The 25,607-nt window shown below is 42.0% G+C and overlaps 1 protein-coding gene across 1 annotated transcript in view; it reads left to right on the top strand.

The window, feature by feature from the left end:
- The window catches only part of LYST (lysosomal trafficking regulator), a 393,838-nt gene that overhangs the window by 107,159 nt on the left and 261,072 nt on the right, over window positions 1-25,607 (top strand). The window contains exons 8-9 of the mRNA XM_075267816.1: window positions 11,221-11,432; window positions 20,312-20,378. Coding sequence (XP_075123917.1) covers window positions 11,221-11,432; window positions 20,312-20,378 — 279 coding nt within the window. The remainder of the gene's footprint in view (window positions 1-11,220; window positions 11,433-20,311; window positions 20,379-25,607) is intronic.

Here is a 25,607-nt window from a genome sequence, read left to right as displayed (position 1 = left end):
AGCGCCCTCTATAGGTTGTGCTTGACTGAGACTCTGTCTTCCTAATTACATCATGGAAGACAGACTTGCACATTCTCAGTCAGAGCCCTCTATTGGTGTGCATACTTGAGGCACTGGCATCCTAATTACATCATGGAAGTCAGATTTGCATATTCTTCCCATGTTCCTTTGCAGTGGAGCGCTCATGGCTTAATAAGACTCCACACACCTATGGTGGTCTCTCCTTATGGAGTGACGATATCCCCTCAACCCTGTCTAAGCCTCTCACCTCTGCCAGATCAGTCCTCTCTGCGCCAAGCTGACGAGATGCAAGTACATCGAAACAGCTGTCCTTGGCTGAGAAGACTGTATCTGGTTAAATTCCAACATCATTGCAAACAAAGGCCTCTGAGTAGGTCGGCATGATGTTAAAGGGAGCGCCCTCTATAGGTTGTGCTTGACTAAGACTCTGTCTTCCTAATTACATCATGGAAGGCAGACTTGCACATTCTCAGTCAGCGCCCTCTATTGGTGTGCATTCATGAGGCACTGGCATCCTAGTTACATCATGGAAGTCAGATTTGCATATTCTTCCCATGACCATTTGCATGAAGTAATAGTAAATAAACAGCAGATCATTTTTAACTTAACAAATAGCTTTGGTGTTGAACTGGTTAAATTGATGGACATATGACTTTTTCAACCATACAAACTATGTAACTATGTGTTAACTTTTCATTGGCTTGTAAATATTGTATATCATTTTTAACCCCTTCCTGACATGCGCCGCATGTCGGGTCTGTAACTATGGCTTTAAAGGGGCTCTATCACTGGGAAAAGTCATTTTTATCTAAACACATGCTTGCATAGCCTTTTGAAAGTCTTTTCCACGCTTACCTTTAGTATGTAGATTGCCTCAGTGGTCTCTGAATAAGTCCGTTTTTATTCATATGCTAATGAGCCTCCAGCCAGCTCAGGAAGTTCCCAGCACCCTCCTCTCTTCTATTATCTTCTATGTGTGTGAAGCAAACAGGAAGCTGAGTCATCAGCAGCAGCAGCAGCAGCAGTCTCCCATAGAAAACAATAGGAGAGGTGTGCACGATCTATCGTGCACCAGTCTAATTAGCATATGAATAAAAACGGACTTATTCAGAAACCACTGAGGCAATCTACATACTATAGGTAGGTGTGAAATAGACTTTCTAAAGGCTATGCAAAGGTGTGATTAGTTAAAAATGACTTTTCCTAGTGATAGAGCCCCTTTAAGCAATAGTCAACTGGCTCTAATGCCTCCGATCGGTCCCTGATCGCGCATGGGCACCGCCATTTTGCCGGTGATCACAGGCTCTTGGAGCATGCTCCTGGAGCATGAATGGTCTATGCAGCCTGCAAAAGAAAGGATGATTTTTTATCCATTGCAGTGCATTAGCATTGTAATGCATTGCATTACAATAAATTAAATAAAAAAAGAAAAAAAATATATAAAAAAATATATAAAAAGTATTAAAAATTCAAATCACCCCCCTTTCCTTAGAACACATATAAAAGTAGTTAGAAATTGTGAAACACATACATGTTAGGTATCCCCGTGTCCGAAATCGCCCGCTCTACAAATCTATAAAAATATTTTTCCTGTTCGGTAAACGCCGTAGCGGGAAAAAGTCAAAAGTGCCAAACCGCCGTTTTTTCACAGTTTTGATTCTGATAAAAATTTGAATAAAAAGTGATCAAAGCAATAACATTTCCCGAAAATGGTAGAACTAAAAAATACATCCGGCCCTGCAAAAAACGACGCCCTATGCATCCCCGTACACTGACGTATAAAAAAGTTACGGCTGTCGGAATATGGCCACTTGTAGAAAAAAAATTTTTTAACACAGTTTTGGATTTTTTTTAAGCAGTCAAAATGTAAATAAAACCATATAAATTTGGTATCCCTGGAACCGTACCAAAACACAGAATACAGGGGGGACATGTCATTTTGGCTGCACAGTGAACGCCGTAAAACCAAAGCCCGCAAGAAAGTCGCAGAAATGCATTTTTTTCTTCAAATCCTCCCCATTCTAATTTTTTTTCCTGATTCCCAGTACATTATATAGAGTAATTAATGGTGGCATCATGAAGATAAATTTGTCCCGCAAAAATTAAGACCTCATATGGCTCTGGGAGCGGAGAAATAAAAAAAAGTTATGGGGTTTAGAAGGAGGGAAGTCAAAAACGAAAATCAAAAAATACCATCGGAGGGAAAGGGTTAAAGGAGTTGTCCAGGAAATATTATGGCCTACAATTAAAGCAACACAGACACCTGATGTTGAGTGCAGTGCTTCTCACACTAGTCTTATTATTTAAAGATATTTGACTATTATTTTTTATTATTTAGTATTAGAAGTGAAAATAGGTATACATGACAAAAAAAATACTGCACATAGAGTGACTTGATTAGTCAGTCAATACTCTGAACTACTCTTCGGGTATGCTCTCACCTTAAATGGTTGTGCATGCTGTCGGTACAGCACTACTGTGAGTCCCTTCTTCAACCTGCAGTCCTGAGTGATAATAGAACAGGATGAAGAAGAGTGAAAGCGCTAATAAAAGTTGTTCTCAATGCATGCCTAAATGAAAGAGAACGTACATCAGTCCTCTTGCATTTAGGAGGCACTATCACTACCAAAAAATATATGCAGTGATGCCCCTATCCCCAAAACATGCTCTTCTTTTCAACTGACTATGCTTAGAAAACACTTTTCATCAGAAAGGGGTGAAGTTCTTTTTATGATTCTCTCCTATGGGTATATGAACGTAGCCTCATATGTCTACAGTATATAGCTCTATAAGACTATGTTCTATATGTTCTACTCCGCTTTTAAATAGATCTTTGCTCAGATAATAAGGTTCTCAGTGGACTCCATTTACTATTTTTGACTAGATCTGCAACAGAGTTTAGTATTAGTCACTGATACAGATGTGGATGTAGAGTTTAAAGTATGCACTCCTAAACTTGTCCATTCCCCTACTATTACCTTGAAAAGATAAAATGGGAGAGACACCGAACGCCAATATAGTGTAGTAATTATAAACACTCTTGGTGATGATATGTAGTTATTCTCTTACCTATTGGTGTTGTGAAATAGTCACAACTCCATATGAGCATATAAAAGGTGTTATAGCAGCAGCTCTTTCCCTTACACTGTGAAACAGCGTGATACAATGATAGGTGATTCCTCAGGCAAGCCCGACAGGAATGGAGGGGTAGGGAGTAAGCGCGCACACCAAAGTATCTTGAACAGTTTATTAAACACGACGCGTTTCGGGCATCTGCCCTTTCTCAAGTGTGATACAAACTATAAAAAGAACAGTCCAATATGGTAGCAACATATTAAAATCAATCAATATATACAAATTTCCATCGTTAGCCAATGTGATCATCCAAAATCATATAGATACTGACACATGCACTAAAGGTTTCAATATTACCAACAAATAGTTTAAAAGGTGTTTGGCTTATCACAATAATATTTACTCTTAAACCAAATGATCCTGAGTAGAGCAGAATACAGTGCTGTAGCAAAAGGTGCTTACTAATCAAAATAGTATTTACTATTAAAGCAAAAAGGGCTGGGGTACAATAAAAAACAGTACTGTAGTAAAGCTTCTTTTTTTTTTTTTTTTTTGTTTTTTTTGAAGGTCTCCGTCTGTGCCAAATCAAAAACACCAAGTGCACGAAAAAAGTGTGGGTGCCACACTAAAAAAAACGTGCCCAGGATGCTTGCCAAAAAACGCACCCTTTCCCTAAAGGGGAGAGAGGTTCCTGACTCAAACTCTTCCCCACAAGGACCAAAAGGTGACCGAGTGAGGTCGAGTATCCGAAAGGGCCATCTGCCGGAGCAGGATGGCCCTACCAACATCCGTTTTCCCCTCGGGCTGCCACCACCAAGGGTACTCAGGATTACCAGTCGCCAAGTTTCTCTCCGGGCTGCCACCACCAGAGATACTCCTTGGCTCAGGCAAGAAGTCTGCGCCTGCCCTGGTTCCCCAGGACAGGTCAGCTGAAAGAGGGGAGAGACCCATTACAGGCCTCATCCCCGGACAACCGTCAGGAAGCGTCCCAAAGGGGTACAGCATCCCTTCGTCGACACACAAAAAGGTGACAGAGTGCAAAATAAAAAAGTGGAAAACAGTTAAATAAGTGGTAAAGTGCCCAGTACGAGCCCGGTTTACCGCCGGATCTATAAAAATTACTCCAATGCTGGTAAACCAGGCATTAAGGAGTGGTGTGCTCAAATAGGTGTAATCCAGTGCCACGCAATAGTGCCCAAATCAGTGGGGTTCCCAAGCCCAGTGATTTAAGGCACCCTGGGGGCCACTCAAACCCCCAGGCACTGTAGTAAAGCTTCTTATAGTTCTTACCTGTATAGTGGTGAATACCAGTATGCTGCTTCGCTTCTGCGTGTCCACCTGCCATCTACAATGCACAGGTGCACACTATACGCTTACTTGTAAACTTAATGCTAGGAACATTATATGAGCGTATGTCTGATAGCAAACTGCTTTCTGAGAATTAAAGTTATCTTACTAGTTTTTATTAATTAGAAGACTAGGTTATCAATAAATAAATAAGTTAAAGGTATAATACCAAATGGTAACCATTGATGATTAAATTTACATAAATACATAAAATTTGCATGCATTAATAAAATTTGCATAAAAATGATAATTATCAATTAAAAACATAATCCAATAGAAATGCACATAATTTTGATATATATATATATATATATATAAAAAAGGATAAATACATAAACTTGCAGAAACTCCAAAATCTTCCAATTAATATTTTGCTATATCCTCTAAGGTTTTGTTAAGTCCCATAGGGGTTAAGGTGTTAATTTTGTATATCCAGTATATCTCCTTTTTGCTCAGACTCTCAAAACGATTCGGTTGGTTCTCAGGTATAGGATCGATCGGAGTTACTGAGAAATCTTTAAAATTACACATGTGGTGTTGTGCCCCATGACGTGACACACTATGTTTTGCAAAGCCATTATTCACATTAGAGCGATGCTTGTTGATGCGTTCGCGTAACGTCATTATAGTGCGACCGATATACTGTAGCCCACAAGTACATTCTAACAGATAGATGACATAACTAGAAGAGCAATTCATATGATGTTTAATTTGAAATCGCTCACCCGTAACACTGCTAATATATCTAAAAGTATATTAGCCCCTAGCAGGCTACGACCAATTAAAGAAAATACTGGACAAAGTTTAATTAAACTTATTGTAGGGAGCTATAAATGCTGTCACCAAAAGGGCAAGTGTTGCAAATTAATAAAAAATCGTACCACCACTTTCACTAGCAGTGTTACGGGTGAGCGATTTCAAATTAAACACCATATGAATTGCTCTTCTAGTTATGTCATCTATCTGTTAGAATGTACTTGTGGGCTACAGTATATCGGTCGCACTATAATGACGTTACGCGAACGCATCAACAAGCATCGCTCTAATGTCTAATGGCTTTGCAAAACATAGTGTGTCACGTCATGGGGCACAACACCACGTGTAATTTTAAAGATTTCTCAGTAACTCCGATCGATCATATACCTGAGAACCAACCGAATCGTTTTGAGAGTCTGAGCAAAAAGGAGATATACTGGATATACAAAATTAACACCTTAACCCCTATGGGACTTAACGAAACCTTAGAGGATATAACAAAATATTAACTGGAAGACTTTGGAGTTTCTGCAAGTTTATGTATTTATCCTTTTTTATATATATGAAAATTATGTGCATTTCTATTGGATTATGTTTTTAATTGATTATCATTTTTATGCAAATTTTATTAATGCATGCAAATTTTATGTATTTATGTAAATTTAATCCTCAATGGTTACCATTTGGTATTATACCTTTAACTTATCTATTTATTGATAACCTAGTCTTCTAATTAATTCAAAACTAGTAAGATAACTTTAATTCTCAGAAAGCAGTTAGCTATCAGACATACGCTCATATAATGTTCCTAGCATTAAGTTTACAAGTAAGCGTATAGTGTGCACCTGTGCATTGTAGATGGCAGGTGGACACGCAGAAGTGAAGCAGCATACTGGTATTCACCACTACACAGGTAAGAACTATAAGAAGCTTTACTACAGTACTGTTTTTTATTATATCCCGGCCCTTTTTGCTTTAATAGTAAATACTATTTTGATTAGTAAGCACCTTTTGCTACAGCACTGTATTCTGTATTCTGCTCTACTCAGGATCATTTGGTTTGAGAGTAAATATTATTGTGATAAGCCAAACACCTTTTAACCCCTTCCCGACATGCGCCGTAATAGTACGGCGCGTGTCGGGTCTGTAACTATGGCGACCGCCCGGGAGCCGGGCGGCCGTCATAGCCGCCGGGTGTCTACTGCTTCAAGCAGTAGACAACCGGCTCTAATGCCTCCGATCGGTCCCCGGACCGATCGGAGGCATTAACCCCTCCGGCGCTGCTGTCAAAGGCGCCGGAGGCGCCATCTTCCCGGCGGCGCATGGGCGCCGCCATTTTGGCAGGGATCGCTGGCTCCTGGAGCATGCTCCAGGGCCGACCCCCCCCGTTGCCATGACAGCCGGGAGCCTTGTTAAGGGCTCCCAGCCAGTCTGCAAATTCTCTCTTTTGCAGGCTGGTGTATACAGCCTGCAAAAGAGATGATGCTTTTTTGCAATGCATTGCAATGCATTAGCATTGTAATGCATTGCATTAGTGATCAGACCCCCTGGGGTTCAACACCCCTAGGGGGTCTAATAAATGCAAAAAAAAAATAAAAAAAAAAGTAAAACAAAATATAAAAAAATATAAAAAGTGTTAAAAGTTCAAATCACCCCCCTTTCCCTAGAACAGATATAAAAGTAGTTAAAAACTGTGAAACATATACATGTTAGGTATCCCCGCGTCCGAAATCGCCCGCTCTACAAATCTATACAAATATTTTTCCTGTTCGGTAAACGCCGTAGCAGGAAAAATAGTCAAAAGTGCCAAACCGCCGTTTTTTCACTGTTTTAATTCTGCTAAAAATTTGAATAAAAAGTGATCAAAGCAATAACATTTCCCGAAAATGGTAGAACTAAAAAGTACACCCGGCCCCGCAAAAAAAGACGCCCTATGCATCCCCGTACACCTATGTATAAAAAAGTTACGGCCGTCGGAATATGGCGACTTTTAGAAAAAAATTTTTTTAACACCGTTTTGGAATTTTTTTTAAGGGTCAAAATGTAAATAAAACCATATAAATTTGGTATCCCTGGAACCGTACCGAAACACAGAATACAGGGGACATGTCATTTTGGCTGCACAGTGAACGCCGTAAAACCAAAGCCCGTAAGAAAGTCGCAGAAATGCATTTTTTCTTCAAATCCACCCCATTCTGAATTTTTTTCCTGCTTCCCAGTACATTATATAGAATAATTACTGGTGGCATCATGAAGAAAAAATTGTCCCGCAAAAATTAAGACCTCATATGACTCTGGGAGCGGAGAAATAAAAAAGTTATGGGGTTTAGAAGGAGGGGAGTCAAAAACGAAAAACGAAAATCAAAAAATGCCATCGGCGGGAAGGGGTTAAACTATTTGTTGGTAATATTGAAACCTTTAGTGCATGTGATTTCCTTCTACAACAAAATCACTGAATGGTTGGACCAAGGGAATGCCGTGGACATAGTATATCTTGACTTCAGTAAGGCATTTGATAAAGTATCACATAACCTTTTTATTGAAAAAATGATTAAGTATGGCTTTGACAAAAAATCAGTTAGGTGGATTCACAACTGGCTTAATGATCGGGCACAACGAGTAATACTAAATGGCTACACATCGAACTGGAAGAAAGTCAAAAGCGGGGTGCCGCAGGGTTCTGTTCTGGGCCCAGTACTTTTTAATACCTTTATAAATGATCTGGACGATGGAATTATTGGGGAGCTCATAAAATTTGCAGATGATACGAAGATAGGAGGAATAGCCAACACTAGAGAGGAGAGAGAGTGTATTCAAAAGGACTTAGACACACTGGAACAATGGGCTGAGGCGAACAAAATGGTATTTAACAGGGACAAATGCAAAGTTCTACATCTGGGTAACAGAAATGTAAAAAACATATATAGTATGGGAGGAATAGAACTTAGTGTTAGGAGTATTTAGGTTCTTTACTTTCTATTTTTCTTACCTGGGGAGTTTTTGGCTGCGCAGTGTCTGGGGTGGCATCCTGGCGCTGCGGGGTTGTCCTGTCGTGGGTATTGGTGCACACCTTCTGACTTGCACGTGCGCACTGATGGTAGGCAGCTTTATCTCCTGGTTGATTAGTCTGTCCTCCCATTTGCACCTGGGAGGAGTGGTCTCTACTCTGTATTTAAACCCATGCCTCCCATGGTTCTGTGCTGAGTGTCGCTTTTACAGAGCTAGGCCTTAGCAGGAGGAGTAGGTGGTTATCTGGGATAGAGGAAGTTCCGTGGTTGGTTTTTTGGGAGGTTTGGGTGAACGAGTTGGTTTGTGTGTTTTCCCTTCTGTGTTCACCAATCCTCCCTCTGTGTATAATTGACTGTGTGAGTGAATAGCCTTATCCTTTGATTTCTACTCAGTTTCCCTGTGTTTGTTTCCTAGTTTAAGGTTCCTTCCCATATTGGTTTGGGGGAATCCTTTCCCACATTTTTCCTGTGTGCTGCTTGTGTTGTTAGTCAGCGCACACCCTTGTCAGTCCCTGTCAGTAGCAGCTTCACTTGTTCGTTAGGGGTGACCCCCTTTAGTCTCCAGTCCCTAGAGGTCTTATAGGGCATTCCTTCTCCCACTTCCCTCTAGGCCTACGGAATCAGTGAGAGAGGAGCTGTCGGGGTCAGGCTTAGCCTGAGTACAGCCGACCCACACCCGTGAGGCAGGGACCGGGATAGCTAGTGGGAGTAGTGCAGGGCGAGATTCCCTACTGCTATCCCTTAGCCCCGTTGCAGCTACCTGGACTGACATAACACTTAGTGATAGCATAGGGGAAAAGGACTTGGGCATAATAGTAGATCACAAATTCAACATGAGCCAACAGTGCGGTGCTGCTGCAAAAAAGGCTAATAAAATTCTGGGATGTATTAAGACAAGCATTGAATCTAGATCAAGAGAGGTCATTATTCCGCTGTACTCTTCCCTGGTCAGACCACACCTGGAATACTGTGTACAGTTCTAGGCGCCTCAATTCAAGAAAGACATCGATATATTGGAGCAAGTCCAGAGAAGAGCAACCAAAATGGTGGAAGGTCTGCAAACCATGTCCTATGAGGAGCGGCTAAAAGAACTGGAATTGTTTAGTTTGCAGAAGAGAAGGCTGGGGGGAGATTTAATAGCAGTCTACAAATATCTGAAAGGTAGTCACAGTGCAGAGGGATCTACCATATTCTCATTAGCACAAGGAAGTACAAGAAGCAATGGAATGAAACTAAAGGGAAAGAGATACAGATTAGACATTAGGAAAAACTTTCTGACAGTGAGGGTAGTGAGAGAGTGGAATAGGCTGCCACGGGAGGTGGTGGGCGCTCCATCAATGGAAATCTTCAAGCAGAATCTGGATAAACATATAGCTGGGATGATTTAGGAAAACCTGCACTCGCAGGGGGTTGGACCCGATGGCCCTTGAGGTCCCTTCCAACTCTACCATAAGAAGAAGTGTCAGTATCTATATGATTTTGGATGATCACATTGGCTAACGATGGAAATTTGTATATGTTGATTTTTAATATGTTGCTACCATATTGGACTGTTCTTTTTATAGTTTGTATCACACTTGAGAAAGGGCAGATGCCCGAAACGCGTCGTGTTTAATAAACTGTTCAAGATCATACTTTGGTGTGCGCATTTACTCCCTACCCCTCCACTCCTATCATCCTACTATTACCTTGGTCACTGTTTACATGTAAAATAATGCACATTTTTAGTACCATAGTTCCTGATCTCTTTCATTTGGAAATATGCTAAATGGGAATGGTGTCCATAGCAAGGGGAAGGGGTGTAACATGTTTAAGCTGAGAGGTGGTGCAGGTAAGAAAAAAAAAAGATTGGTGAAAGCAAAATTAATTTGCTCACTTTCCTGCTGCATAGCCTGAATTTGTTGGCTGAAAAGAAGCATAAATTTTTGTAGGTGCCCACGGCTGAGAGGTTTTTCCAATCCTTTTGGAGAATGACCAAAGATGTTGTGTATGCTTGCGTAAAAAGTGAAATTAAAGTTTTAGATTTTTGTTCAATATGTTAAGAATGACATTAGCAATGTTCTGCAGATCAGTACAATCAAAGCAAGTTTTTTTTCATGTTTACCCTGTAAACAATGTGAGGAATAAATTCACATACCAGGCAAACAAAGTAGAATTTCTAAAGAAATATATGTGGCTGTTTACGTGAAAAGGGCCCGGATCGTCGATACTAATTAGAGAAAATAGTCCAAAACATATTTGGGTAAAAAAATCACAATTTTGGTATGTTGTGTTTTTCACTTTTTTTCTCGTAATTGTGCTTTCAATAAAAAATTTTTTGCTGTTTCTGACAATGTTACACCATAACCGTTTCAATGATACCAAGAACTCCATATCGACAGTGTGGGCCCTTTTCACATAAACAGCCACATATTAAGAAAAATTCTTCAATTTACATAAACTACCGGCATAGATGGGATCCTTGAGATGGGAGTTTTTGTTTGAGCGCTAATTAAACAAAAAATACTAACTGTACATGTGCTTTACTACCAGCCACATGAATCAACCAAAACGACACTGTACTGTAACACAAGGCTCTCTCAGGACAGACCCAGCCACTTCCTCTCCTTCAAGGATCTGCCCTGAAGTGCAGGATCTGTGGCCTTTTATGGCTCAGTAGCGAGCCTATGAACCACACCACACCTGGGCTGCAGCTTATTCATGATCTGCCCTGGACCACACATAGGTCAGGAATCTGGGGAAGATATACCGTGACTCCACCACTCTGCCTGTCACCTTCTCTCAGTGTGAATTATCAGAAAAAGGGAGCATGATTTAAATGCACATAAATGAGCCAAGTTTGTATGGTAAAATTCTGGCTTAAATTAAGCTGGCTAAAATGAGATATAAGCTTAGACCAGATTTATCATCAAGCGTCAGTCATGTCTAAATATACACTTTGTAATTATTGGTAAATCTGGGCCAATGTGTTTAGTGAGTTTGTGATTATATATAATTTTTTTTTTTTTTGCAGAAGTCAAAATAGAGATTGAAGAATCTAGAAGTACAAGTGATCAACAAGACCTATACACAAGTGGCGAAGTTTTGTATCCTGAAATATGTGTGTTAGTTCTGAATTTGCTTTCTGGATGTCATGCAAGCACAACCTTAGTCAACAGAGTTTTCCATATCCTCTTGAAAATATTGAAGATGAAGTCAAAAAATATTTTGCTTTTGGTTCAACAAGTAAGTTAAGTAGTAATTTAAAAGGATAGGCCTGGTTCACATCTGCGTTCACATTATTCCATTAGCCTATCTGCTTGAAATATAGTCCTGTAAGCAGCACTTTTCTTACCGTGTTTTTCGGACCTCATTATAGTCTATGGAGTCCACGGGTTTCCTTTAGGTAACCGCTTTTTATGCGTATAAGTTTCCTTTGGGGGGTCCCCAAACGGACTCCCCGCACAGAAACCCGAATGCAAATGTGAACCGGGTCTTACAGAGAAGGGAAATGTTTGTTGAGGAGAATAATAGTCATGAAAGAATTATAATTTTTGAAACTATTTAAAATATAGATGTAAGATTGTTACCTTTAAACCATGTTTATCACCTACTGTATTAACAAGGCATGTAGTGAAATGTGTGATTGTTGAAGGCACCACTATAGAACCCTCACATGAATTTTTTAATACAGGAAATACCTTGATCTGTATGTTTTTTTCTTTTACTCTTTTTACTGCACCAAGGACAACAGTACCGATCAGGTACAGTTTACCTTAAAAACAAGGTGCAGGTGAAATTTACATTGAACATGTCACCAATTTTCTAAGTAAATATATTTCTAAGGATGCTTTTGACATGAAATTCTCACTAGATGTCGGTATCAACCACAGGTAAATAACTCAAACCATAGATGTCCGTAAATTAAGCTATGTATAATACTAAGAAATGTCTTAAGGAAAAAGTATTGAACACGATTACTGAAATTTATTTAATATTTCATGGTGATGACAGCTTCAAGACGCTTCCTTTATGGAGAACCTAGTCACATGCATTGCTCAGGTGTAATTTTTGCTCATTCTTCCACACAAACACTGTTCAAATCCTATGAAGTCTGAGCTTTAGTTCCTTCCATAGATTTTCGATAGGACTCAGGTCAGGTTTCTTTTAAACAATTGTACCTGCAAAGCCTAGGACTATACATAATGAACGGACATATCAGAGGGGACTCCATAGGACGCTTCACACTAAACTCCCAAGTGGGCAACAGAGTAGTGGACTACGCCATTACAGATGCAGACCTGTCAGACATTGAAGACTTCACAATTGCAACTGACTCCCATCTATCAGACCTCAACCAGATCCTACTATACATGAGAACCATGAACACAACACCCGCACAGATGCCCCAACAGACCGGCCTCTACAACCTACCAAGACATTTCAAATGGGCCAACCACCAGGCCATGGAATATACCAATGCAACCAACCGACCAATCACTGGACTCACCAATCACCATAAAAGATATACAGGAAAGAATTGCCCTGCTGAAAGGCAAAAAGGCCAGTGGCCTAGACTGCATCCTACCAGAGATGATCAAACACAGCTCTCCTGCAGTACACACGGCACTGGCAAAACTATTCACCCTCGTTCTCAATGCAGGACACTTCCCCCAAGACTGGAACAAAGGCCTCATAACCCCCATCTACAAGAATGGAGACCAATACGATCCCAACCACTACAGAGGGATCTGCGTCAGCAGCACGCTGGGGAAACTGTTCAACATCATCATTAATAACAGTATCCTCACCTTCCTCACACAACATGAGATCCTCAGCAAGAGCCAAGAAGGGTTCATGCCAAACCACCGCACCACAGACCATATCTACACCCTGCACAGCCTCATCAAGACCCACGTTCACAACACCAGAAGAGGCAAGATATTCTCCTGCTTCGTGGACTTTAGGAAGGTGTTCGACTCAGTAAAGCACCCAGGCCTGCTCCTAAAACTCCTAGACAGTGGAATAGGAGGAAGAACGTATGACGTCATCAAGAGCTCCTACACTGGAAACCAGTGCAGTGTGAAGGTGAATGGGAAAAGGACAGCATACTTCTAACAGGCCCGAGGGGTCAGACAAGGCTGTAGCCTGAGCCCAACGCTTTTCAACATCTACATCAATGAACTGGCTTCAGCCCTAGAGGCCTCACCAACCCCAGGCCTCACCTTGAACAACCGCAAGGTGAAGTTCCTGTTATATGCCGACGACCTCTTACTCCTGTCCCCCACCGAGAAAGACCTCCAAGAAAGCCTGTCAGTGCTGGAAAAATTCAGCATGACATGGGCCCTACTCATCAACCACAAGACCAAAGTCATGTTATTTCAGATGAAGTGCCACAACAAAGCCCCCTACCCCACAATTCACACTGAACAGCTCCACACTGGAGAAAACCAACAGCTACACCTACCTGGGGCTGGAGCTCAGGCAATCAGGAAGTTTCAAAACAGCAATAGAAACTCTGAAAGCAAAAGCCTGCAGAACCTTCTACACCATCAGAAGACAACTATACCACCACAAACCACCGGTGAGGGTCTGGCTGAAGATATTTGACGCAGTCATCACCCCGATCCTTCTCTATGGCAGCGAGGTTTGGGGCCCAGCCATCTACCCAGACCAGCCAAAATGGGACTCTAGCCCAACAGAGACCTTCCGCCTGGAGTTCTGCAAATACCTGCTCCATGTCCATCACAACACCTCCAACATGGCCTGCAGGGCAGAGCTAGGCAGACTCCCCCTATTGCTCACCATACAGAAGAGGGCGCTAGCATTCCAGGCGCACATTCAAGGGAGCAACCCCGACTCCTACCACCACCAAGCCTGGCTAAGCCACAGAGACCTGAGAAAACCCGATACCCCCCAACCAAACAGCCAACCACCAAACCAAAAACGCCAACAGATGAATACCAAGGCCAAAACAAAGGCGGCCACAGAGGCAAACAGAGAGCAGTACATCGAAGAATGGAGAAACTAAATAACTCCAAGAAACTCACCATCTACCAATCGCTACAAAGGGACTACACCATGGCCACCTACCTGGAGAGAATACGCCCCCCCACACACAGACCAGCCCTGAGCCGGTACAGACTGAGCGCCCACAACCTAGAGATTGAAATGGGTGGCACAGGCAGACGTACAAGCCACGGGAGAACAGACTGTGTCAACACTGCAACCAAGGGGCCCTAGAAGACAAGACCCACTTCCTGTTACACTGCACCAAATACTCAGCTGTGAATGCAGTCTACTTCCAAAGACACTCTGCCCACATCCCAGACTTCACATCTGCAGACGAGAAGAGGAAACTCTACATCCTACTGGGAGAAGAAGAGGCCACTGTGGAGATCGCTGCCCAGTATGTGTCCAGCTGTCACCAAACAAGAGGAAGATGAGACGCATGGACTATCAAACCACCCATCCCCCATGGACTATTAAACCCCCCACCCAAACACCACTAAGCGCCCCCCCATCACCTGTTTACCCCATACCCACCGATACCCACACGCCCCAAACAAGAATGACGAGACCCTAAGGACACTCAAACTCCCAACTGCAGTGATAACTGCAGTTCCCGGCGTGGCTCTGATGGTGAGCTGCCGGTAATCGCCGATGTAAGACGCCGCGGTCGAGTTCTACATAGTTATATATAGACTCCAGTTCATTACACAAATGTAGCCACGCCCCCTCACATGATCGGACCAGGAGCCCACATTCGCGCACAGCTACCCAGCCCTCATTGCGTCATGTAGGGGGCGTGTTCTTGCTTCAGATGTCAACACAAAGACACGATCAAGCATAAAAGCTCCGCTACATATAGTGTCACTATCACAGTTTACCATCGGAGTATGTCTCTTTCCACAGCTGCTGTATTTCACTCTCCCATTATTAATGTCGCAGCGTACTACAGGGTCAGAGAGCTAAACAGAATCATGGTCAGCTATAGAGACTACTTTGCATGTACAGCAGATTTCATTGCCTCGTGCCCCATCAAAGTCTGTCTCTTCAGATCAACGCTCTGTCTCTCTCCTAAGTGAGTTATTCAAACAGTCTAAAAGGGGACCGAGATTTAGTGTTTCATCAATTCTCCTCATTTGTCCTCCATTCTATTAAGAATATGATACGCTGCCAATTAAACCGGCATCAGATGCAAGATTGTGGTGATGTTGAGCTAGATGAGATATAATGTGTTACAGAATCATGTATTTCTTGCAGCAATCAGTCATTTGATATAGAAGATATTATAGATGACAATATTGATATCTATGCTCACTTCTATCACTCAATCTGATGAGTCACGAAGGGTAGATGGCACACAGCAGACATCACTAAATGTAGAATGTGGAGGAATAATAAATATACTCTCCTATATTCCTCAATAATGCATATCTTGATCCACATCTCTTAGTGGTCTCTAGGGCCAGTTTGAGATGCACCTATACAAACGGGATAAAGGAGATGTAATCATTCAATCCTTTTGGTTTAACATAATCCATTCTAAATATCCATTGCGTCTCTTTTTGTAATATCACTCTATCCCAATCTCTCCCCCCCTCCCCCGGGTGATTTCTTAACCAATTCAATGCCTTGGAATTTTAAAACAGTTGTATTGCCTCCATGTTTAACCCAGGTGTGATTACTGATGGGACGATCCTTCCTCCTGCGGATGTTCCCCACGTGGTCCAGGATTCTCCTTCTGAACTCACGTCTAGTCTTGCCCACGTAGTTGAGTCCACATGGGCAAGATGCTACATATACTACACTCACTGATCGACAATTTATAAAGTCCCGGATGGTGTATTTGTTACCGTTAGACGCTGCTATAACTTCTTTGCCCTTCAGGATATATCCACATTCTCCACAGTTCCCACAGCAGAATGTCCCTTAAGTCTGTCCCTACTCAGCCACGTGGTAGAGGGTCCATAAGTGTCTAGGTGGCTATGGACCAACCGATCCCTGAGGTTGCGTCCCCGTCTGTAAATGATGGAAAGGTGATTTGAAATTTTATCTTTAATCATAGGGTCCTGCTGTAAAATCCCCCATAGTGGCTTCACTGATTTTTTCACCGTCTCCATCCCTAGATCATATGTGCCAATCAACCGAATAGTATCCCTTGTCAGAGGCGGGCCTATTCCTTGGTGTCAAAAGTGCTTGTCTATCACAGTTATGGGCAAAGTTCCTTGCCTTTCTGATGGTTCGTGTGGGATATCCTCTCTGTATGAATCTACTCTCCAATGCATCGGAGTGGAGAGCAAAATCATCCTCTGTAGAACAGTTCCTTCGGACCCTAAGCAACTGTCCTTTCGGAATTCCTTGGCGAAGGGGACGGGGGTGAAAACTGTCCCACCGAAGGAGACTGTTCGTAGCCGTTTCCTTTCGGTATAGACTTGTCTCAAGATTGCCATCATCACATATTCTGATTTCTAAATCCAAAAAATTGATCTTGCTGCAGTCAATCGTGGCTGTGAACCTCAGATTGAGCTCATTTTGGTTCAGTCTAGACACAAACTGGTGGAACAAGTCATGGGGTCCTGTCCATATTAGAAGAACATAATCGATGTACCTATACCATGTTAAAATGTGCTGAGTCCACTCATCCTGATGGTCTGCAAAAACATGGTGCCTCTCCCACCACCCCAAAGAAAGGTTGGCATACGTGGGGGCAGCAGGACTCCCCATCCCAGTACCCTGCTGCTGGTGGAAGAGGCGACCATTAAACCAGAAAAAGTTATAACTCAGCACAAATTTCATGAGCTCAACCACGAACTCGTTATGGGTAATTCCCTCTTCCTCGCAGGAAGGACTCGACTGCACGACATCCCAGCTCATGTGGTATCGAGATATAAAGGGATTCTACACCCAGGCTCGCCAAAAACGCGTTAGATGGTAAATGCACTCCCTCAAGGTGCCGGAGGATGTCCATGGTGTCCCGGACATACGACGGCAAGGTGAGCACAAATGGCCTGAGGATATGGTCAATATAAGTGCTCACACCTTCTGTAATGCCGCCGATGCCCGAGACTATAGGACGTCCTCTCAGGGGTGGGTACCCTTTGTGCACCTTGGGGAGGCATTAAAAGGTGGCGATGCGTGGATGTTTTGGGAGCATGAAGTCTAGCTCCTTCCTGCTAATAATGCCCACCTCCAATCCTCTTTCCAGGATACATCTCAGTTCTTCCAAAAATGCACCTGTTGGGTTCCTTTCCAAGATCTTATAACATTCCCTATGTGAAAGGATATTCATGCACGTTTCAACATAGTCATCCCTATCCAGGATGACTATGTTCCCCCCTTTGTCAGAGGGTTTTATAATGATTTCTCTATCCTTTTCAAGGTTAATCAATGCTGTCATTTCTGATGTAGTTAGATTGTGTCTACTGCCCTTCATACTTTTGGCGACGTCAGTAATAGAACTGATTGCCATCTTTTCAAAGATGTCAATGGCAGATGTGTTACAAGGCGGGAGTGTCGCTGTACTTCTAGCTTGTAGATCAGTGAAGGGACCTGGACCTGAAATTCCCTCACTTTCGTCTAACAAGTTTTCTAATATCACAATATCTCTCAGCTCAGCATTGCTAGGGCCGCCTTTCTGTAGGAGTCTTTTCTCCACTATGGACATAAATTTTGCCCAGCGTAATTTGCGAGCAAATAATGAGATATCTTTTACCCATGTGAAAAGATCCAGATGTGTTGAGGGGACAAATGAGACCCTTTGAAAGTACCATAACCTCCAGTTCAGAAATATTCCTTGATGATAAATTAATTTGTAGCTGGAATTTTTATTGTACAGGCTCCCAGGCTTGTCTGCAAATCCTCTCTTTTGCAGGCTGGTCTATGCAGCCTGCAAAAGAGAGGATGATTTTTCGCATTGCAATGCATTAGCATTGTAATGCATTGCATTAGTCATCAGACCCCCTGGGGTTCAACACCCCTAGGGGGTCTAATAAATGCAAAAAAAAAAAAAAAAAAAAAGAATATAAAAAGTATTAAAAGTTCAAATCACTCCCCTTTCCCTAGAACACATATAAAAGTAGTTAAAAACTGTGAAACATATACATGTTAGGTATCCCCGCGTCCGAAATCGCCCGCTGTACAAATCTATAAAAATATTTTTCCTGTTCGGTAAACGCCGTAGCGGGAAAAATAGTCAAAAGTGCCAAACCGCCGTTTTTTCACTGTTTTGATTCTGATAAAAATTTGAATAAAAAGTGATCAAAGCAATAACATTTCCCGAAAATGGTAGAACTAAAAAGTACACCCGGCCCCGCAAAAAAAGACGCCCTATGCATCCCCGTACACTTACGTATAAAAAAGTTACGGCCGTCGGAATATGGCGACTTTTAGAAAAAAAAGGAGGGGAGTCAAAAACGAAAAACGAAAATCAAAAAATGCCATCGGCGGGAAGGGGTTAATAAGATAGTAGGAAGGATATCACTTCAATGTCTTTCGATTCTCTGTATGGAGTGATCTACATTAGGCCCGATGTTGACTGCACAGTCTAAACGGAGCAGGGATGAAAGACTTCCGATAGCACCAATTTTTAGAGTGGGTGTTTAGACGTCTTAATTAATTTGCTTCCATATTGGGGGCTTTAACAATATTATTAAAAGTTACGTTTTATCATCTACTTGGAAGTACACCATAATCTACTATCTTATTACCTTTATCTTTTTTTATCTGTACCTACTGTCACCGTAATGCCACTGTGGAGCTTTTTGTGCTCTTATTTTGTATTTTATATTATTGGATTATCTGTGCTGCTGTAACACACTGCATTGCCCCATGGTGAGATTATTTAAAATGATCTTATCTTATGTTATCGTATCTTAACGCCTGACAAAAAAACAGACCAGACAGGCAAAATGCACCCCTACCCTGTTTCCCCGAAAATAAGACAGTGTCTTATATTAAATTATCTTCCAAAATATATGACCTGTCTTATTTTCGGGGGAAGTCTTATGGAGCGGCTGGAGCGGGGGACAATTGGCAGTCATGTCGGCGCTTCCTTAACGGAGTGCCGGCATGACTGCCGGTTGTAGGTGGTGCTGGGAGATATGCTAGTTACCTTCCCCATCTTCATAGCAGCGCTGGTGCTGCTGTTGGTCACGGTGGTGGAAGTGGTTGGCGGGGCTTAGCAGAGATTAGCGAGGCTTCCGGCGGTTGTGCCGGAGAGACTCACTTAGTGGGCATTGCAGCCGGCTGAACGCTGTGCTCCGTGTGCACAGGAATGCTGGCTGCCTCCTCTGCTGTGATACCACTGTTCCGGCTGCTGTGGGATGAGCTGGGAGAGTGGACTCCCCGCAGCATACGATGCTTTCCCAGCAGCAGGAACAGTGGTATCACAGCAGAGGCAGCAGCCGGCATACCTGTGCACACGGAACATCGTGCACAGTGTTCTGCCGGCTGCAGTGTTTTTGGGGATGTCTTATTTTTGGGGGGTGCCTTATATTAGGCAATTTAACAAACCTCCCCCCATGCCTTACTTTTGGGGGATGTCTTATTTTCGGGGAAACAGGGTAGCGCTGATACAGAAATAAAAAAGTCAGATAAACAACAGAAAAAACAGAAGTGGAATTGGTTACATGGCAAGAACTAGGGTGTTAGGAGAAGAGCCGGAACCCCTGCGGCTGTCGCCCTACTCCATCCCCAACATCAGGAGCTCTAGTGAGCATCTCTGGAGGGTTGGGTTGGGTTTGGTGCAGCTCGGAGTACGCTGGACGCTCAGCACAATTTTTGTGCTATTTGATCAGTGTGCTTGGTGCTGCGATTCACTATTTTGCGTGGTGCTGCATTTGATTCCTAACAGAGCAGCCAGCCCAAAAAATCAATCCACTCCTAGATTTGGCTCAAAAAAGAACAACCACAACTTAAAAAAAAAAAAAAATATTCTGAAATATCTGCAGCAAAAAAAAGTTCTGATTTCATAAAGTGTGGCCTAAGCTTCAGAGAGGTTTTCAGACAGAAAGCATTTTTAATTAATGTGCATTACATTTTGGTCCTGAGTCACATGCTCTATGAAATGATATTGCTGTCTGAAAAGTTACTGACCATTATATTTTTTTTTCTCACTTTAGGGTACAGCAAAATGCTTGCTAAGTGGGTTTCAGTTTCTTTTCTCAAGTACTGATTCTGAGGTGCAAGGTTAGTAATGTGTTGTAATTTTTTTTTATTGCTTCCAGCTTTGGTCTTGATGATAAATCCCAATTTTCCATACCTGGCATGAGTCTCTTTATATGTTAATATTGTTATAATACACTTACCCAAATTCAAACGATTTTAAGATTTATTTTTTTTTCCCGTTGTACTTTATGTTGGTGATAAATTATAAGCAAATTCCACTGGAGTTGCCAAAACCTGTATGGTTGTGCACCGTACCTTAGTCACCGGAAGTCCTGCTTCCCACTTGACCCCTGATAAGTGTCATCACCAATCCCTGCATGTGATGTGCAGGACTTCTGGCTAATGAGGCCAGGAGTGAAACAGAATGTGCTGCAGTGGCAGAGTACTAGTAACAGGAATGTTTTTTTTATTTTTTATTTTTATTACTTTTACTTCTGCGCCAGTTCCCTTAGAGTTTATCCAATCCTTGGAGACCCCTTTTAAGAATAATGTCCAACAGAGCTCAACATTTAATGTCCAACAGTGGCTTCTCCACACAGTATAATGTACAGTCCTATGAAAAAGTTTGGGCACCCCTATTAATCTTAATCATTTTTAGTTCTAAATATTTTGGTGTTTGCAACAGCCATTTCAGTTTGATATATCTAATAACTGATGGACATAGTAATATTTCAGGATTGAAATGAGGTTTGTTGTACTAACAGAAAATGTGCAATATGCATTAAACCAAAATTTGACCGTTGCAGAAATGTTGGTACCCTTATCATTTTATTGATTTGAATACTCCTAACTACTTTTTACTGACTTACTGAAGCACAAAATTGTTTTTGTAACCTCACTGAGCTTTGAACTTCATAGCCAGATGTATCCAATCATGAGAAAAGGTATTTACGGTGGCCAATTGCAAGTTGTTCTCCTATTTGAATCTCCTCTGAAGAGTGGCATCATGGGCTACTCAAAACAACTCTCCAATGATCTGAAAACAAAGATTGTTCAACATAGTTGTTCAGGGGAAGGATACAAAAAGTTGTCTCTGTGAGGAACATAGTAAGGAAATGGAAGACCACAGGGACAGTTCTTGTTAAGCCCAGAAGTGGCAGGCCAAGAAAATTATCAGAAAGGCAGAAAAGAAGAATGGTGAGAACAGTCAAGGACAATGCACAGACCACCTCTAAAGAGCTACAGCATGATGAGAAAGAAGCCGTTTCTGCAAGCACGCCACAAACGGAGTCGCCTGAGGTATGCAAAAGCACATTTGGACAAGCCAGCTTCATTTTGGAAGAAGGTCCTGTGGACTGATGAAACAAAGATTGAGTTGTTTGGTCATACAAAAAAAACCAGCATTCCAAGAAAAACACTCGCTACCCCATGTAAAATTTGGTGGAGGCTCCATCATGCTTTGGGGCTGTGTGGCCAATGCCGGCACCGGGAATCTTGTTAAAGTTGAGGGTCGCATGGATTCCACTCAGTATCAGCAGATTCATGAGAATAATGTTCAAGAATCAGTGACGAAGTTGAAGTTACGCCTGGGATGGATATTTCAGCAAGACAATGATCCGAAACACCGCTCCAAATCGACTCTGGCATTCATGCAGAGGAACAATTACAATTTTCTGGAATGGCCATCCCAGTCCCCAGACCTGAATATCATTGAACATCTGTGGGATGATTTGAAGCAGGCTGTCCATGCTCGGCGACCATCAAACTTAACTGAACTTGAATTGTTTTGTAAAGAGGAATGGTCCAAAATACCTTTATCCAGGAACTGATTAAAAGCTACAGGAAGTGACTAGAGGCTGTTATCTTTGCAAAAGGAGGATCTACTAAATATTAATGTCACTTTTCTGTTGAGGTGCCCATACTTTTGCATCGGTCAAATTTTGGTTTAATGCATATTGCACATTTTCTGTTAGTACAATAAACCTCATTTCAATCCTGAAATATTACTGTGTCCATCAGTTATTAGATATATCAAACTAAAATGACTGTTGCAAAAAACAAAATATTTAGAACTAAAAATGATTAAGATTAATAGGGGTGCCCAAGCTTTTTCATAGGACTGTACCATAGTGGTCGCTCCACACAATACAATGATCCTTAGTGGTCCCTTCACATAGTTTAATGTCTCATAGTGGCCTTCAAACAGTATAATGTCTTCTAGTGGCCCCTTCTCATAGTATACTGATTTTACATTGGCCCATTTTAAATAGTATAATATTCCATACTGGCCCTGCCACACACAATTCCAAGAATTTCAGGTTTCAGGAACCTTTTGGGGTTCGGCACTCACAAGCTATTACTGTATTTAAGACCCCAGAGTATAATTAGAAGAGGCCCAGGGAAGGTGATCAATTATAATAAACAGTGTTTCTCACCTCACCTGGACTCTGGCATGGCTCCCTGTTCTCTTTGGTGCTTCTGTCTGATGTCACAGACCACTGCAGCTTGTCCCACTCAGGTACTCAATCTGTCACTTGAGACAAGATACTCATAGCAGATGCAGCCCTCTGTATCATGTAAAACAATGCTAACGATAGAAGTATTTCACTGATAGGTGCTGACCTACCATTATAGTAGAACTAACGTCACTGGAGGTGAGAACTAAAAACATAATAATTATAACCTTTATTAAGGACTATTAAAACCCTAAGACTGAATTAATCCAATATACAATTAATGCAAAATACACGCTACTTTTTTGAAAATTTGGAACAATATGCAATTTTCAGAGTTCAAAATAATCTCATTTTCATACAGATGTTCATACCACGCAAATCAGTTCAGAAATATAATTTGCAATATTTTGCTTTATTCGCTTTTTATGCTTTGGTATCCAACTTTTTTTTTCCAGACATTATGAAGTACCTCAGTAGATATAGACATATCATGAAAAATTTCTAATGATGACTAGAAATCTAATAATACAAATCAAATAAGCACAGTAAATATATATTTAATTACATGGTTTTGTATAGATTTAAAAGTACATCTTATAAAGCACACAATATGGGTATATTTTATGAAGGATATGTTTTCCACACCACAAGCATATCTTCAGTTTACATAGTAGATGAGGTTGGATGAAGACCTCAGTCCATCATCTCCAACCCATACTAAACCTACACTCATGGACAAAATTGTTGGTAACCCTCGTTTAATTAAAGAAAAACCCACAATGGTCACAGAAATAATCTGAATCTGACAAAAGTAATAAATAAAAATTCTATGAAAATGAACAAATGAAAGTCAGACATTGCTTTTCAACCATGATTCAACAGAATTAAAAAAATAAATAAATAAAGCTCATGAAACAGGCCTGGACAGAAATGATGGTGTTTACTAGATCTCAAAGAAACACAACAAAATCTGCAACTAGAGATGAGCGAACACTATTCGGAACAGCCGTTCCGAATAGCATGCTCCCATAGAAATGAATGGATGCGGCGACACACAGACTTTGCCGCCGGCCGGTCGCTTAACCCCCCCGTGTGCCAGTTACATCCATTCATTTCTATGGGAGCGTGCTATTCACAACGGCTGTTCCGAATAGTGTTCACTCATCTCTATCTGCAACCAAAAAACCAGTGTTCTCGCAACGGCCCTCAGCCTCAAAATCTTAAGTTTAAGCATCTCAAAGTTATTGCCAAATAGTGACACGTCAGTTTTGAAAAATGAAGCCCTGCCCTTATGGCAATTTGTAGCCATGTACTTAAAGGGTCTCTATTATTAGATTTTGGCCATTTGAGATAATCATATGCCTGAATAACCTTTAAAAAGGCTTTTCAGGTGCTGCTAATCGTTTTTTCCATTTTTTTTCTGTATACCTACACTAACTGACACTGCGCAGGCCTGAGATCGCCGAGAATACAGACGATATATTGAAACCGAGATTTCAATACGCATCTGTATTCTCGGCAATCTCGGGCATGCGCAGTATCAGTTGGTGTAGATATACAGAATCAAGCTCCCTCCTCAATTGTAGCGGTGGTGAGGAGGGGGGGGGGGGCACAGCAGAAGTTTACCCAGACAGGAGATCACAGCAGAACATGATGTAGCTGAGCTGTTAGTGTTGTGGGAGGAGCGGAGAAGACAAACCTGCAACTTTCCATTTAAACCTATGACACTGCCATAGGAACGCTGACATAACAGAGCTCACTGTGTACTATAGGGTGTATTGCTACTGCGCATGCCCAAGATTACTCGCAGGGAGGAGGAGGACGACTTTTAGAGAACAAGCAACAGAGGTGGACGTGAGCATGGTATGATGCGGGGGGTGCACGGAGGGGCTCATTAGCATATCATTTTACTGATATATCATAAAAACGGGGGGAGGTCTTGGGAAAAATGATTAGCAGCACCTGAATAGCCTTTTTAAAAGCTAATCAGGCATATGGTTATCTCAAATGGCCAAAATCTAATGATAGAGCCACTTTAAATGGTCAAGGGGTGATTTATTTTGATTTTTCTTCTTTGTTTTCAACTTAAACTCTGCCAAGATGTTTTATTATTATTATTATTATTATTTATTTATATAGCACCATTAATTCCATGGTGCTTTACATTTGGGGGTTACATACAGTACACAGAATATACAGGTAGATATAATACTAACAGTGACCGACTGGCACAGTGGGGTAGAGGGCCCTGCCCGCGAGGGCTTACAATCTATAAGGGAAGAGGGATAGAGACAGAAGCAGAGGGGGGAGACTGTACAGATGGCGGTGCGGTGATAGTGTTATTGGAGGTTGTAGGCCTTCCTGAATAGATGAGTCTTCAGTGCCACCTTGAATCTTGTGATTGTGGGGGTCAGTCTTATGTGTCGTGGTAAGGAGTTCCAGAGTATGGGGGATGCACGAGAGAAATCTTGGAGACGGTTGTGTGAGGAGCGGATGAGAGCAGAGCGGAGCAGGAGGTCATTGGAGGATCTGAGGTTACGTGTGGGCAGGTAGCGGGAGATTAGGTCAGAGATATATGGAGGGGACAGGTTGTGGATGGCTTTGTGTGTTAGCGTTAGTAGCTTGAACTCAATTCGCTGGGCTATAGGTAGCCAGTGGAGGGACTGGCAGAGGGGAGCAGCTGGTGAAGATCGGGGGGTGAGGTGGATTAAGCGAGCAGCGCAGTTTAGGGTGGACTGGAGGGGGGCGAGGGTGTTAGCTGGGAGTCCATGGAGAAGGGTGTTGCAGTAGTCTAGGCGGGAGATTATTAGGGCCTGGACGAGCATCTTGGTAGTTTCCTGGGTGAGGAAGGGGC

This window comes from Leptodactylus fuscus, chromosome 3 (assembly GCF_031893055.1).
Source record: "Leptodactylus fuscus isolate aLepFus1 chromosome 3, aLepFus1.hap2, whole genome shotgun sequence".
Lineage (NCBI taxonomy): Eukaryota > Metazoa > Chordata > Amphibia > Anura > Leptodactylidae > Leptodactylus > Leptodactylus fuscus.
Note: the sequence above shows the minus strand (reverse complement) of the source record. Positions and strands in the feature narration are given on the sequence as shown.